Source organism: Perca fluviatilis, chromosome 18, assembly GCF_010015445.1.
Source record: "Perca fluviatilis chromosome 18, GENO_Pfluv_1.0, whole genome shotgun sequence".
NCBI classification, from domain to species: Eukaryota; Metazoa; Chordata; class Actinopteri; order Perciformes; family Percidae; genus Perca; species Perca fluviatilis.
In genome coordinates, this window is record NC_053129.1 from 6,032,065 (window position 1) to 6,049,078 (window position 17,014).

At 43.9% G+C, this 17,014-nt stretch overlaps 1 protein-coding gene across 2 annotated transcripts in view; it reads left to right on the forward strand.

Annotated features, from left to right (window-relative positions):
- mcm9 (minichromosome maintenance 9 homologous recombination repair factor) overlaps positions 1-17,014 on the forward strand; it is a 40,416-nt gene that overhangs the window by 12,822 nt on the left and 10,580 nt on the right. The window contains exons 7-12 of one of the 2 annotated variants that reach the window (XM_039781969.1): positions 2,560-2,760; positions 3,747-3,872; positions 6,948-7,067; positions 7,260-7,434; positions 11,168-11,370; positions 12,045-12,248. In XM_039781969.1, the coding sequence (XP_039637903.1) occupies positions 2,560-2,760; positions 3,747-3,872; positions 6,948-7,067; positions 7,260-7,434; positions 11,168-11,370; positions 12,045-12,248 (1,029 nt within the window). The remainder of the gene's footprint in view (positions 1-2,559; positions 2,761-3,746; positions 3,873-6,947; positions 7,068-7,259; positions 7,435-11,167; positions 11,371-12,044; positions 12,249-17,014) is intronic. The other variant, XM_039781971.1, reaches the window with a different exon arrangement.

Here is a 17,014-nt window from a genome sequence, read left to right on the forward strand (position 1 = left end):
TAACCCAGCGACTGTGGGGCTGGCTGCTGAGCGGGAACGCTTGCAGAGGTTAGGCTTGCCACCTGCCGTGGTGCGCACCATTCAGGCGCCGAGAGCCCCTCTACAACAGCGTGTTATGCGGTGCGCTGGTCCCGCTTTCCAGCGCTGGTGCACAGAGAGGAAGTCAGACCCCATATCGTGCCCCTGCCCGTCGTACTGACTTATCTCCAAACACTGGGTAGATACGACTTGGCCCCATCCGCGCGTCAAAGCCTAGGCGGCGGCCATTTCATCTTGCCACGAAGGCTATGGAGAGAGAACGGTTTTTCGCGCACCCCTAGTTAAACGATTTTTGAAAGGGGTCCGGCCGGGGTCTCTCCGCCCCAATGGGATCTGGCCCTGGTACTCCGAGCTTTGGGGAAGCCCCTTCGAGCCCTGGCACAAGCCCCTCTCAGGTTGCTGTCTCAAAAAAAGGGGCGCTCCTCCTTGCACTGACATCAGTAGCCGAGTGAGCGACTTATATGGGCGCTATCGGTATCGCCATCCTGTCTCTCAATCAGAGGGGAGGGGGCGCAGCCACCCTACAGCCCAACCCTTCCTTCACACCAAAGATTTTAACAAATTCCTTTTCGGTCGAGGGTGTTTTTTCCCCTCCAGGGTTTTTCCCCGCCTCATAACAACGAACGCAGGAGGCGCTTCCCACAGATTGTACCCGGTGCGTGCGTGCGTTATTACAGTATGTTTTACGACGGGCGCCATAAGGCGGACACAGCAGCTGTTTGTTCACTACAGGGAACACTCCCAAAGGGGGCCCTGTCGAAACAATGCCTGTCCCACTGGCTGTGTGAGGCTATCACCCAGGCCTATAACACGCGGGGGGGCGCCCCAGGGCAATCGGGCACACTCTACACGGGCTCTGTCTGCATCGACAGCCCTGTTCAGAGGCAGGTCAGTGGCTGAAATCTGTGCTGCGGCCTCTTGGGCATCTCCATGCCCTTTCATCCGCTTCTATTTGCGGGATGTGCCTGAGCCCTCCCTGACTCACTCGGTCCTCTCTTCTCACAACGACGATTGAGGCCCCGTCGTATGTATAATTGTTTATATTATGTACATATGTATATGTTTTTGTCACTATTATACAATCACGACATGTGCCGCCTTATGTTTTCTTATGCCCCCTCCCCTCCCCACTCTGGGTGTCTGGGAGGAACTCGGACGTCCCATAATTATCAATCATGTATTTCCCTCATCAATCATGCACGCCTGCATTCTCGGCTTGGTCGTTGCCATGGCGGCACATGAGAGATAAGTGACAGTAAGGGAAAATAGTTAGTCTATGTTCCACTTGTGGGATCTGTCGCAGGTGGCATTGACTACATCAGCTTCGCCCTAACCCACGAAATAGAACGATAGTTACGTTATTGTAACTCCAGATTCTATGAGTATAGGCGTAGCCCTCTAAGATTCGGGCCACCTGCTCCTATTGCATTAGCTGAAGAAAAAGCTGATGTTGGGAGCAGAGCAACGGGTCCGCCCTGTTTTTATACAGTATTTGCGGACGTAGTTGAAGCCCGTGCGGCACGCAAGGGCGGGAAAGAAAATCTTCACGACTGCGCATGCGCGAAGGGATAAACCCATAGCGTGGCTTAGAGGGCTACGCCTATACTCATAGAATCTGGAGTTACATTAACGTAACTATCGTTATGCTACTGTACTGCAGTTTATATGGAAGAAGAATAAAAACATACCATGTGGTCCAGGGAGAATTGCAGGCCTACCCTACCCCATCTTCATCTGCCTCCTCCTGATCACTCCCTGCCTTTGTCCCTCTATCTGAATCGGCAGCATCCTCTTCATCCCTCAGTCAATTCTTCCTTTTCCTCTTCTCCTTCACTTTTCCTCTTCTCTCCATCTCCTTCTGTGGCCTTCTCCTGCTCTGACCCTCCTGGTCTCTCCAGTTTACTGCCTTCTCCTTCTTTTATTTCCCTCCTTCTCTTCCTCCTTTGCACTATTGGATTTTCTTTGCAAAAAACTGGCAATATCCCCACTTTTAGCTTTTCTTTTAAATTTTAGGCTCCAGCTAATCACTCCAGCTACTCAGGCCTGTAAAAGTCAAAATGTGAAAAGCTCTGGTTAACCTTGTATTACATTACACTGTACGGCCCTGTAGCTAATAAATAGACCTAGCCTATAACAAATATAAAATCTGAAAAGATTTATCACATGCACACAACGGTTTAGACTAGCCTACGTAATCCCATTATATTTGTTGTTTTCCCAGTTTGACAGTGAAGTATGCATCCTGGTTTAATTTGTGCAGGCTTATTGCTCGTCTCATCAACTTTTCCAAAACAGCATTGTGTTTAGTTAATTACGACTACTAAATAAAAAGCTGTTCACATTTCTGTGACAAAATACCTTTACAAGTCCTGTATGCTGATGCTGGGGGACAAAGCATTGTTTCAGCATGAAGGTTAAAGTGAAATAATAAACCACAGTATTCATTTTCACCTCATGCTGTAAAAAGCCATGCTCATGCTGTAGCTTTCAGTAATTTTGGTGTGTATGCGGTTCTTTTAGGAGATGATGTGACTGTTTATGGGGTGATGTGTCAGCGCTGGAAGCCCTTTTATGATGGCACTCGCTGTGATACGGAGCTGGTCCTCAAAGCTAACAACATAGAAGTGAACAACCAGCAGGCTGCTGCCTCTTTTCTTATGAACGATGTTCAGAAAGAGTTCAACGACTTCTGGATGAGCTACAAACATGATCCAATAGCTGGTATGTACGAATCTGCCTCATAACTAGAGATGTACCGATTGACCGACCGGTGACCGGAATTGGCCGAATCGGCAGGTCGGTCTGACATGCCGATTTTATGCTCGTCAAATGCACTCGGGCGCCACATGATTAACATTGTGCAACATCAGCGCACCGCCGCTCAATCAGCTGTTTATGAAATGTTAGAAAGTCGTAATTAATCACGGCAAGGTGAACGGTCAGCCGCTCTCTCTCTCCCCTCTGAGGCTGAGTAACTGGAACATGAAAACCGCGGGTCCCGTGAAATATGACCGCTACATTTTATCGGAAAATAGCGTTGGGCACACTGACTTTGTTTATCAGACCCTAGATGAGACAAGAAGCTAATGTTAGCGAACGCTGCGGTGACGGTCCCTCTGCCTCTGACGCCCGGCTGCAGGACTCTTTTTTTTTTTTTTTTTTTTTTTAAAAGAGACGCTGTATTAACGTTATTGTTTGAAACGCTTTCCAGGTTAGTGGAGGTCCAGGTCAAAACCAACATTACAAATGTAGTAATCTTCCCCCAGTGTTTAGTTTGTTGCTAAACTGTGTGTAAAATGAGCAGTGATGTTTGTTTTCAGGTAACGTTACTGTTGACATTTTTTTTTTTTTTTTTTTAAGTATATTTGATGTGAAAAGAAGGAAATGGTTCTTCTATAACATTGCACTTTAGATGTGTGTGAATTTCCCACACCAGGAGTAATTTATATAGTTCTATTTTATAGCAATTGATTATCTATTCAAAAAATGTTCTATGGAAAATTTTCTATTAAAGAAAATAAGTATTTGTGCGTGCTGTAAAGTGGTTAGAAAATATGAAATCGGAATCGGCTAAAATCGGTATCGGCAGTTCAAACTCAATGAAAAATCGGAATCTGCCTAGAAATTTGTAATCGGTGCATCTCTACTCATAACACACAAAAAAAATATTAGGCTTTTTTTTGTTATTCTCTCCCCTCTCTCTGTAGGTAGGAACCAGATCTTGTTGAGCCTGTGCCCACAGGTATTTGGCATGTATGTGATTAAACTGGCGGTGGCCATGGTGTTGGCTGGCGGGGTGCAAAGAATAGATTCTTCTGGGACCAAGATCAGGGGTATTTTTCTCGTTTCTTATTTGTTTAAATTAAGCATTTCTACGATTTTCCAAGCCATAGAATTATGGCTTGGAAATTTTATTGCATTTTATTAGGCAATATATTGTCACGACACAGGTAGTACTGGTCAAATCATTTGTTTTAGGTCCATGGGATTTAATTACCACAGACCAGCTACAAACAAGCCACAATATACCTGAATGCCTGTGTTACTTTAACAAGAAAAGACTGCAGGCCTACCTGAAATGCCCGTGAGCTCTGCTAGCTTTCCGCCACCGCTCCACTCGGTCCCCGCAGTGCTTGATTTTGATGTTTGAAATTGAAAAGCTAATTTTGATCAAATTTAGAATTTGAAATCGGGACACCCCTACAACCAATCAGAAACAAATGACAACCTATGGCGGTGACAATATGGAAGCTGACAAATGTTTGCTGTATGTTGGTTTGTGTCATTGGAAATACTTTTCATCTTTTCCTGCTATTGTATTAAATTGCTATGAGCTAGAAGAACATTACGTAATCTCGGAGATTATTCCTTCACAGCGCTGTGCAATGTGAGAAAATCTGAGTTGAACCGGGCAGTATGGAGTTAGAATCATGCCAAAACCTCACACACACACACACACACAAAACGTGTTTTACTCACGCCCAACGATTCACAAACAAACTCAGTGTGGTTTGCAAATACAAAACATCATTCACAAACTAATGCATTTTGTTCTGCAAATAAGAAACCTACCTATCAAACAAATAGTGTTTTACACATACAAAGAAACGTATTTCTTCAATGACAAAAAATATCTTGCAAGTACAAACTAAAATCTTTCAAGTACAAAACAAATTCTACAAATATGAAAAACTGTCATGTGACTTTTGGCACTAACTTTCCGCCTTGCTGATCCACACACAAATGCCCTCAGATCCACACACAAATGCAGGTACATTTTCTAACAAATGTCCTGTAATTTGCACTCCACAACAGCAGTTGGCGCTGTTAAGTCAATTTAAGCCTACCAGGACCATACATATATACATATTCTTTTTAAACGTTATTACGGTGCATAACTTACTGGAACAAAGCTGAGCAACGTGTTGTTGCTGGTGACAAAACCACTGATTATATAGATGTATATTGAAGCGATACTGGCGTTAAAGACCCGCTGATCGTTGTCTGATTCTCTGAAATGAATGCCGGCATTGCATTGTGGGAAATCGGCTTTGCATGCGCCCAACTCTGATCATATCTGTTCTGTCTTACAGCATACTGTAATATTTCACCAGTAATAAGACCAAAATAATATTATTAAAATAAAGAAATGCACATTATGATAATACATATATATTGCTAGATGTAGTATTATAGTTTAAAAAATATCAAAACAACAAAGCAATCCAGCTTCCCTGGCCGAAATAGACCGAAATAATAACATTAAAAGAAATACAATTAAACCATGATAAGATCTGGTGAATAAATGTTGATTAAAACAGCGGTTGTTGGGCTAAAAATTCCAATAATAGCAAAGCTGTATACAGCTTCTCTGTACAGAAAGAAACGTGCTGTGATCAGGGAATCTGTGCCTAGACCACGGATGATGATGTCATTGACCTACATGCATCGCGTGGGCCCGTCACAGAACTTTCGGCGAATCTGTGAAACTGCCACAGTTTTTGAGTTAAGGGGCCGTGTTCATTTCACAGAATTCAGTGAGACCGGCAGCCTGTAGGCTACTACGAAGCAAGATCAACATGCTGGATTTCTTTCAGTTACCCTTTCAACAGAGCCCTACCATGGGCTGGGCGACACGATCACACGTCTCGCTCAGCGGCGGAATGGGCTCTGCTTGCTGGCCATGTCTGTAAACAACACAAATTTTGAAAACGGAGGTTTTGGCATGATTCTAACTCCATAGGGCAGACTCATCAGTTTTCATCAGACTCACCCTGGATCGGGTTAATTAAGTCTCCTGATAACTTATGTACAAAACTAATAACATTACCGTCGCCAAAATACCCCCGCAAAACAAATCCATTTATATATACATTACATATACATACATATACAATATAAATTTTTTGTAACCACTTTACAGCACACACAAATATTTATTTTCTATCTTTTCTTTAATAGAACATTTTGCACAGAACATAGAAAATTTTTTGAACAGATAATGGATCACTATAAAATAGAACTATATGAATTACTCCTGGTGTGGGAAATTCACACACATCTAAAGTGCAATGTTAGAACCATTTCCTTCTTTTCACATTCAATATCCAACTAAAAAAAGGATTTGAGTTTTTGGTGTTCCTCCACGCGGTGTTTCATATTGCAAACTCGTTATCTTCTGCACACATGCTGAAGAATTTCCAAACAGCTGACATGTTGCAGGTTAATTCACAAGGTATAGTGTGCGAGAATAGCGCGGACACGAGCTTCACACCGCGAGCGGGTAAACACGACACACGGCGGAAAAGTTTGAGAGAAAGGAAAAAGAGACTGTGCTGTCGCGTCCGTGTGTGTGCGCGTCCTTGAGAACTGTAACTCGTACAACTTATGTTGTCAGCTAATTGTAGCATTGACCGGCATAATCGGCATATGTCAGACTGACCTGCCGGTCATGGCCGAGCACGTGAAAACGGCCTGTAGGGTTGGGCATCGTTTGGATTTTAACGATTCAGAGTCCAATTCCGATTCTTGCTTTCGATTCCGGTTCTTATCGATTCTCTATTCCCGATTCTTTGAGGGGTGGAGTTGAAACGGGTGACATGCTTATTTCACAAATAAGAGGAAAGTTTTATTTTGATTCAATAATGGTTTGTAGTTTTCCAGGGCTTTTTCAATGTAAAATAAAGCCACACTAGAGCACTGCTTACTGTGCTCCAAGGCTGCAACACAACAAGTGCGTGGCCGCTACAGAAACCAAAACTTGCGCATATTAAATTTGGAACCCATGATCAGATTTTTTAAACCAAAACCTCCAAACGATTCAGAGTAGGAATCTGTTCTCGATGCCCAACCCTACCGGCCGGTCTGTCGGTGCATCTCAAGTTACCCTTTAATCTTGTCCTCTCTAGGTGAGTGTCATATGTTGCTGGTTGGGGACCCTGGCACAGGAAAGTCTCAGTTTCTGAAGTATGCAGCTAAGATTATGCCTCGCTCTGTACTCACAGCTGGAATTGGATCAACAAGTGCAGGTAGGTTCACTGTCAGCTCTCAGGTTAAAGGAGTTTGTTTTCAGTGCCTCATATTAGCCATTTATTAGAAATTTGTCAATATCTTGATTTTTCTCATAATTAATTTTACATACTTGCATACAACATATCTAATCAGTTTATATATTACTGCATTAACTGAATTTGTTAACACATTATGTAATTTTGTCAAAGGACTGACCGTAGCAGCGGTTAAAGATGGTGGTGATTGGCATCTGGAGGCAGGAGCCCTGGTCCTGTCAGATGGTGGTTTGTGCTGCATTGATGAATTCAACAGCATCAAGGAACATGACCGCATCAGCATCCACGAAGCTATGGAACAACAGTCTATTAGTGTGGCCAAAGCTGGGTAGGACAGCCATCCATACATGTTCACATGCTCATAGAATTCCAGTGTAGCCAAAGAAATACAACATCATCTAATTTGAATGGGGATTAGCGGTAATAAGTTCTATTTCGTATAGGCTTCGCCCTCTAAGGCTATCCCTTCGCGCATTCACAGTCGTGAAGATTTTCTTTCCCGCCCTTGCGTACAGCACAGGCTTCAACTACGTCCGCAGATACTGTATATATACAGAGCCGACCCGTTGTTCATCGCCCACTTTTTCTTCAAGCTAGCAGTATGAAGACAAGCTCGACCTCCAGCGGTGTTCGCCTCTGCCCCAACTGCTGGCTACATCCTGCTGCCGGACCTCCATCCCCGCTGCGAGACAACACCCTGGATCCGCTGGAGGACGGCTTTTTCGACGAGCACGAGTCCGATTGCTCGATTCCCTCGGATAACGCCTCCGTCACTGGCTGTCCCTCCTCCCCCCTGGGAGTACTGGACCTCAAAACGGGGATCAATGCCCTCCCATTGCGGATCTCCCCATCTCCGAAACGGCCAGGGGCACTGTTTCGGCGGCCTCAGGCGGCCCCACCCTCCACCGCTAAGGCTCTCTTCTTGGATCTACCGGAGATCATCAAAAAGGCGGCAGACCAGAGAGGCATAGCGCTCCCGCCTGAGCTTCCAGCCCCCGCTCGTGGCCTCTGGATGTTTACGCTCGGGAGCCGCCCTCCTCCCGGACTCCACTCTGCCCGTGCTTCACGGAGCTTTGGCCTTCGTTGAGGAGACTCTCTCCCAGCCCAGGAAACTGAAGGCTCCCGTCTCTCGCTACACCCCGTTCACTCGGGTTCAAGGCAACACAGAAGCGGGATTCCGTTGTCCAGAGTCATGGCGTGGCAGACTGTGGCCCAGCGAAACTTCTGGCTCGACATGTCGCAGCTACCCACTGACGTCAGACAGGCCCCATAGCTCCCGATGGACTATTTGGGCTCTACCTTCAGACAGCCACGTCCCACCTTCACCAAGCGGCCGAAGACGTGGAGCGGCTGCGAAGGCTTGGCTATTGGAAGGCCGCAGTGAGCAGTGCCGTCGCCATGACAACCGCCATAAAAGGAAGCGCCCCGTGGCCTCTGCTGCGGCGGCGTCTTCCCAGTCTTCGAGCTCTAACCCGCCACCCAAGAAACCGTGGCGGTGGCAATGTCGGGGCGCGGGGAATGTCTGTTCCTCTACGGTTGAGTGCTGGAGACACAACAGCCCTTTTTAAGGGCCACTTCCACCCATCTAAAGAGCAGTTTCCTCTCAACCAAGCAGCCCTTGTTCCCACTGAACAGTGCACTGATAACATGACAGTCGTTCCCAACACCAGCCCACCGCAGCACGCGGAGCTCCACCGCTCTGTCACTATGCAGACAGCGGGAGCGTAACGCTCACGCGCTATGAGCGGTGCCACTCAGACATTCTTCGACAGTGACCCGGTGGCCGCTCCAGCCCCACACGGCGGTGTCCGGACACCGCCCTTTCAACAGAGCCCTACCATGGGCTGGGCGACACGATCACACGTCTCGCTCAACGGCGGAATGGGCTCTGCTTGCTGGCCATGTCTGTAAACAACACACAAACATGTGCACGCTTTCAGAGCACAGCGTGGCATGGATAAGTCTGACACATGGATGTCAAAGCTGATAACACGCTATACGCTTTTCCCCCGGTCCCTCTGATTCCTCGCCTCCTGGAACGCATCCAGGAGGAGAATCTGTTCGTCATCTTAGTGGCACCGGAGCGCACAAGCGCATCCTGGTTGACTACTCTGGTTCAGCTGCTGGTGGGCCCTCCCTGGCAACTGCCGTGGCGCGAGGACGCTCTGTCACAGCTGGATGGCATGATATTTTACCCCCTGGTGATAACCCAGCGGCTGTGGGGCTGGCTGCTGAGTGGGAACGCTTGCAGAGATTAGGCTTGATTAGGCAAGAGCCCCTTCCACTACAGCGTGTTACGCGGGGCGTTGGTCTGCTTTCCTGTGTTGACTTATCTCCAAACATTAGTGGATAATGATTTGGCTCTGTCTACAGTCAAAGCCTATGCAGCAGCCATCTCATCCTGCCACGAAGGCTATGGAGAGAGGACGGTTTTTGCGCAACCCCTGGTAAAGTGTTTCTTGAAGGGGGTCAGACGACAGAAAGCCGCCGTGCGCTCTCTCACACCCCAATGGGACATAGCCCTGGTGCTTCGAGCTCTGGGTAAGCCTCCTTTTGAGCCTCTGGCACAAGCCTCTCTCAGGTTGCTGTCGCTAAAAACGGCGCTTCTCCTTGCCTTGACGTCAACCAAGAGAGTGAGCGACTTATGTGCGCTGTCAGTTTCGCCGTCCTGCCTCTCCATTAGAGGGGACGGGAGCGCAGCCACCTTGCAGCCAAACTAGAGCTTAGATCGGGCCCAAAAAAATGGAGCCCGACCCAACCCGAGCCCATGCACGTTGTGTCCGAGACCGGCCCGGCCCGACACATTAACTGGAATTATGAGCCTTGATCTGAATGAAGAAACGTAAAAAAAAATAAACTAATTTCTCTGAGAGGGCTTGCCTCACCCTCATGCTCGGAGAAGTAACAAAAGAGGATGTTGAAGGCTGACTATCATCTTTTCTGCCACAGCGAGCCTGCTTCATGTGTCTGTTAATCATCCAAGTCCCCGTTTTATTTGCTGTCATAGGCGAACAGCGTGCCGCACTTAATGTACTCTACACGTATGTTGTCACTTCCCACGACTTGTTTAAAATGGTTACATACATCCAACTTTCCTCCAAACTTGCTCAAAGGTAATTCTCCTGTTTTTTCTCGTCTGAGAGGAACATGGACGTCCCATAATTGTCAATCATGTATAACTCTCACTATCATGCACGCCTACACTAATGGCTTGGGCTTTGCAGCCAGCTAGGTCAAGTCATTACCATGGCAGGCTCTTTTACCAGAAAAAAACGCTTATCTGATGCAATCTCCTGCCAGTGAAGAAGAAGAAGAAGGTCTATGTTCTGCTTGTGGACTCTGTCGCAGGTGGCATTGACTACATCAGCTTCGCCCTAGAGGGCGAAGCCTATACGAAATAGAACGATAGTTACGTATTGTTACTCCAGATTCTATGAGTATAGGCGCAGCCCTCGAAGATTCGGGCCACCTGCTCCTGTTACATTAGCTGAAGAAACAGCTGATGTTGGGAGATGAACAACGGGTCCGCTCTGTATATATACAGTATCTGCGGACGTAGTTGAAGCCCATGCTGTACGCAAGGGCAGGAAAGAAAATCTTCACGACTGCGCATTCGCGAAGGCATAAACCCAATAGCGTAGCCTTAGAGGGCTGCGCCTAAACTCATAGAATCTGGAGTTACAATACGTAACTATCGGCATATAAGGTCTTTGAAAATAGCAGTGTCATCACTGCCCCTCACCAGATCAAAGAGGGCAAAAATATGGTGATCACTAATAAGGTGACCCAATAAAATGCCACTTATTTTATTGAAGACGCTTCTTAGATTTGCAGTAAACAATGTCAGAAATAAAGTCAAAGACTCTTGTAGCTGTTGTTACCTGCATGTCCTCAACGTTATCTGAACAGTAGGATTTAGAGTGAACAACAAAAAGGGAGAATGTGTTGGAGAAAACCTGTGCTGATGCAGATAAACACTCTGCATTTTACATAAAACAATGTACTTTTTTTGAGTACACCCTTTTCTGTATCCTAGTTACAATTCTCTCTCCTCTCTCCAGTATGGTGTGTAAGCTGAACACTCGAACAACCATCCTGGCAGCTACCAACCCTAAAGGCCAGTACAATCCCAACGAGCCGCTGTCTGTGAATGTAGCTTTGGCCAGCCCTTTGCTGAGTCGTTTTGACCTGGTGCTAGTTCTGCTGGACACCAAAAATGCAGAGTGGGACCACATCATCTCCTCTTTCATTCTGGAGGACAGAGGTAGGGGATTATTTGAATTTGTATATGAAATGCTAAAAGCAAAACGACTAATTTAGAAAATGAATATTGGTATTAATATTTTAATGATTGTTGATGTGATAATTTATTACAATATTATCATTAGCATTATGTATGTCAATGGTATAGTGAAAAGATTGTACATTATCATCAGAGAGAGAGAGAGAGATTATAGCAGTTGGCATGATTAACAGTGGCAATTATAGTAACAATAAAGGTAATAGAACCATAACTAGTAATAATAGTAGTAGCAGTGCAGAGCGTAGTGGGGCGTTGAGCAGGACCACAGCAGTAGCTGCAAAGATGATTCAGGTGCCACCACAATCCAAGGAAATCAATAGATGAAATTTATAAATGCAGTGTAAAATATATGCACTAAAAAAAGATCTTCAATGCCTATGATCATACATTTATTAAAAATTGCTAAATATTTTTTTGGCAGAACACTGACAAAAATACTCTATAGGATAAGGATTCATTATTAACATTGTTTTTGTATTTAAATACTTTTATTGTGATTTTTATATCGTAACAGCAATAATGATGGAATGCTGTGATAATTATAACTGTTTTCATTTTGTCCCATTACACATCCTTTCCCTGAAGGGCTTCATGATAAAAGTGGTAAAATGTCAGTCCTCTTCTTTTGCGTTCAGGACTGCCTGCTGAGTCTGCCAGCCTGTGGTCCATGGAGAAAATTAAGGCTTATTTTAGTGTGATTAAACGCTTGCAGCCGCAGGTGTCTGAGGAGGCCAACAGCATCTTGACACGTTATTACCAGCTGCAGAGACAAAGTGACGGCCGCAATGCTGCCCGCACCACCATCCGCATGCTGGAGAGTCTTAGCAGACTGGCTGAAGGTAAGGATGGAATTTTGACTTAATTTTAATTGTCATTTGAAATCAATTTAAATCTTAGGTTGGTTGACTTTGACTTTATCTCAGCCTTTTATTTAGTGGTTGTGGTCAGTTCTTAAAATGTCCTAATAGTGAATTCCTGAAGTATTTGCCTTTCGCGTTGACCACTGTTAATTTGTACTACAAAATCTTTCTCAAACTAAAAGGATCAGAAGTCTAAAATGTTAATATAAAGCCCAGTTCAGACCAAAGATTTGCGACGAGACAAAACCGTTTTAGAACGTCAGAGGAAAGGGGTCAGGGGTCCCACCTGATGTTGGCGCCTGCGACTCAGCTGGTCAAGTCGCCAGTGGCTGGTTTTAGAAAGTAAGGGACGTCACCTGTTTCAACAGCTAATAGCAAAGTCATCTTGTAAAGTCAGCTACAAACTATACAAATACAATGATCCATACTCCATTTTATTTCAAACTGTTAACTGGTCGAAATGGCAGATAGTCGGAGCCTCAACATGCGCCCGCAAACACGGTATGTGCGGTCGAGCTAGAGAGTGAACAAAGCCGTGAATCAGAAATAAAATGTTTTTGCGGATTCAACAGTTTCGTCTCGTTGCAAATCTTTGGTCTGTAACTAGCTTTAAACTCAATATAAACATTTTAGCAACTTGTCTACTATTGGCCTAGGCCCAGACATCGGTCTTTGGATGTCCATTGACAGTTTCTTCTCTCACACAAGTTTTAAAGGTAATCCATGACATTGTGTTAAGAAGGATTTTTAATCTTCTCAAAGCAGAAGGAAGATCAGAGAGATTACAAATGTGAAATTATTTTACTTTTTGAGCATGTTGCTGTCATTTATAAGAAAACTCAAGATTGACTTTTTGGGCTAACTTAACACATTGTAGACATCCATGTATGACAGCGCTTTACTTAGTTTAAAATACTTCTATTTTAGGTAAATAATATATGGTCTATTGGTGAAGTAAAAAAACTGCGGTTTGATGAAAAAGTAATTCCCCCAACACCCTGCTTTTTTTAAACTTCATTTCCAAAAATAGTTTACAGATATTCAGTCATTGCAATAAGTAAACAAATAAGATACACAAATATATACAAATAATTTAATATTAAAGTAAAAATAAAAGTAATAGTTTAAACTGAGGGAAATAAAAGATACAAAAGAGACAGACTTTCAAAAATCGTTAATAATATAGACAGCAGCAACTTAAAGAAATTTGAGTAGACATCAGATATTAAGATAGGTTTCCTATTGGATACCAACTTAAGAGACTCAAAGTACATGTCAAATTCAACCTCCGATGCGATTTCATAATGCGGGGATTATGAAATCATGCAATCACCGCATATTTTGCGCAGAAATCGTCAATTTATGCGGCGAAAGTGCGGCATATTTGAAAAAATGCAGCCCCCGCATGAATATGTGGACTTTGGCTGATTATGCATTGAATTATGCGATCGCATAATCGTGTTTTTCTGGAGGGACTGTCTTACTCGTTAAAAGTATTTACATTGATGTCCTGCCCCCCTCTGCCTGTGCACAGTTTTTAATGTGGAGGAACACACACTTGTCATATGTTGATGCAGCTTGGGGCACTTGGCTTGATGAATAGTATCTCTCTACTAATGCTAACGCGGCAGAATCATTGTCACGTAAAAATGACATTGTATAAAGGCCTGAATCAAGAGGGCGATTTCTTAATACGATTAATCATGCAGCCCAAATACGTAGGTACTAAGGCTGTTGGAACGAATTCCGAAAGTCAAATATAATTTCAATAGTAAAAAAAAAAAAAGAATACTAGAAAATACAAGGCATTATGAGGTCTTAAGATCACAGAGAACGTTACATAGCGAGTAACATTAGTACAGGGGGGACGACAGGCTGTGGCTGGAAATCGGAAGAAGGATGGGAAATAGTTTTAACATGACTTTAAAATCGACCGCCACTAAGCCAAAATACTTATGTTATCATTAGTTGGCGTGTTCTGGTTTTCTAACTGTGTCACGAGTTATAGGAGCTTTGCTGGGAGCTTCATGGACAGCTTAAGTTTATACTAGCTGCCCTACAGCTGTCAGAGTTATTACCTTCTAATAGCTCTATTCTCAGTAAAGTGACTATCTGCAAGAAACGGATGCTTATAAATAACTAAAATAGTAGTGACAGCACTGTTTGGCTTAGTAATCAATGCCGTTAGCATCGTGGCTAACACTGTTGTTACTCAGTTTATGACAAATCGTTTCGGCTGTGCTTTCTTTTTTAGGTGGGGTGAGACTGTCCCCATTCTTGCTATGTATAGCAAGGTACCTACTAGAGCTGTCAATCTTCCTCTCTAATATCATTTGAATTTTATGTTATTTTTTTTTATATTAAAATAATATTAAAATATTTAATGCTCAAATGTTGCCCGTTATTAATATGTACTACGCTACTCAGGCTTATGCATTGTAAATGCCACTATCAGCATATGGTTGCTGTTACACGTTCTGTCCACTAGACTAAAGGGACTTAAAAACATTAGCCTGGCCTTGAAGGGGACCTACGTCATGGCGCATTGCATTTCCGACACACCGCTTTGTTTATTTATTTTTATTTTTTTATATATATATATATATATATATATATATATATATATATATATATATATATATATATATATAAACCAACAAACGTGTAACAGCAACCATATGCTGATAGTGGCATTTACAATGCATAAGCCTGAGTAGCGTAGTACATATTAATAACGGGCAACATTTGTTATTAACAATTATCCATATAGATAAACTGCAGCTCCACAAGCGATTGCAGGTGTAATGTTAACGAGCTCGCTGGTCGGCACACACACACACACACACACACACACAGAGCCGCAGCCAGAGGCGAGGGAGAGCAGCATCTGGCCGGGCATAGAGATGTGTCTCTCTTTAAAGGTCCCATGGCATGAAAATTTCACTTTGAGGTTTTTTTAACATTAATATGCGTTCCCCCAGCCTGCCTATGGTCCCCCAGTGGCTAGAAATGGCGATAGGTGTACTGTTACATGATTGGCTGTTAGAGTGTCACTCCGTACATTGCTAGGTTACCAGAGAGTGAGTGCCTTTGTTCATGCAACCGAACTTGCTTCACAAATCCACCTGCCAAAGTGGCTGGTGATCAAAAACGTTAACTTCATGCCCTGGTTGGAACACACTGTGGTACCGTACCCTCGTGAGCATTATTTGAACCGTATTGTACTTCAGAAAGTAGTGTGTTGCTATAAAAATGGCGGCAAAAAGGCAATTAACGATGGAAGAGAGACAGACCATCATAACACTTAAGAATGTTGGTCTTTCCTACAGAGAAATTGCGAAGAAAGTCAAGGTGTCAGTGAGTACAGTATTGTTCACCATCAAAAGGCACTTAGAAACTGGGGGAAACTCTGACAGGAAGAGGTCTGGTAGACCCAAAGCCACAACAGAATCAGAAGACAAGTTTCTGAGAGTCAACAGTTTGCGTGATAGGCGGCTCACAGGACAACAGCTTCAAGCACAGCTTAATAGTGGTCGTAATAAGCAAGTCTCAGTTTCACCTGTAAAAAGACTTCGAGCTGCAGGTTTGATAGGTCGAGTTGAAGCAAGAAAGCCATTGCTAAGACATCAGAATAAGAAAAAGAGGCTTGCCTGGGCCAAGAAACATCGTCAATGGACTACTGAAGACTGGAAGAAGGTGTTATGGACTGATGAATCAAAATTTGAAATCTTCGGTTCATCACGCAGGATTTTTGTACGCCGTCAAATAGGCGAAAGGATGGTTCCTCAGTTTGTGACATCAACTGTCAAACATGGAGGAGGAAGCATGATGGTCTGGGGCTGTTTTGCTGGATCCAGGGTCGGTGATTTGTACAGAGTGAAAGGCACCCTGAACCAAAACGGCTACCACAGCATTTTGCCGCACCATGCAGTACCCTCTGGTATCCGCCTAGTTGATCAAGGGTTCAGCAAGATAATGACCCAAAACATAAGTCCAAGCTATGCCAGAACTACCTTTAGCAAAAAAGAACAAGATGGTAAGCTTAAAAACATGGAGTGGCCAGCACAGTCACCAGACTTATACCCCATTAAGCTGGTTTGGAATGAACTGGACAGAAAAGTGAAAGCAAAGCAACTTACCATTGCCACACATTTATGGGAACTTCTGCAACAGAGTTGGGAAGAACTTTCTGAAGAATATTTGATTTCCATTGTAGAAAGAATGCCACAAGTGTGTTCAGCTGTTACATCTGCCAAAGGGGGCTACTTTGATAAATTGATTCCATGATTTATTTTTTAACTTAAATTGTTCATTTGTTCTATTCTTTTATTTCAGAGTACAATAAGACCTTGAACTGCATGAATTTCAATAAAAACCTGGAAAAATTGGGGTGTTCTAGAAAAATACACTTACACTTAACCGGTAGTGTGTACACACACACACACACACACACACACACACACACACACACACACACACACACACACACACACACACACACACACACACACACACACACACTATTCATCCCCTCAAGATCAGTCATTGGAAAATGGACCTTTAGGATTACAGCCTTGAGTATAGTGTGCATAGGTCTCTGTCAGCTTTACGGCATGTTTTCGCTATTCTTCACAAAACTGCTTAAGCTCTTTCAGGTTGCATGTGGATGGTGAGTACACGGCACTTTCGAAATTCAGCCAAAAATTCTGGATTGGATTGAGATCTGGGCTCTGATTAGACCACTT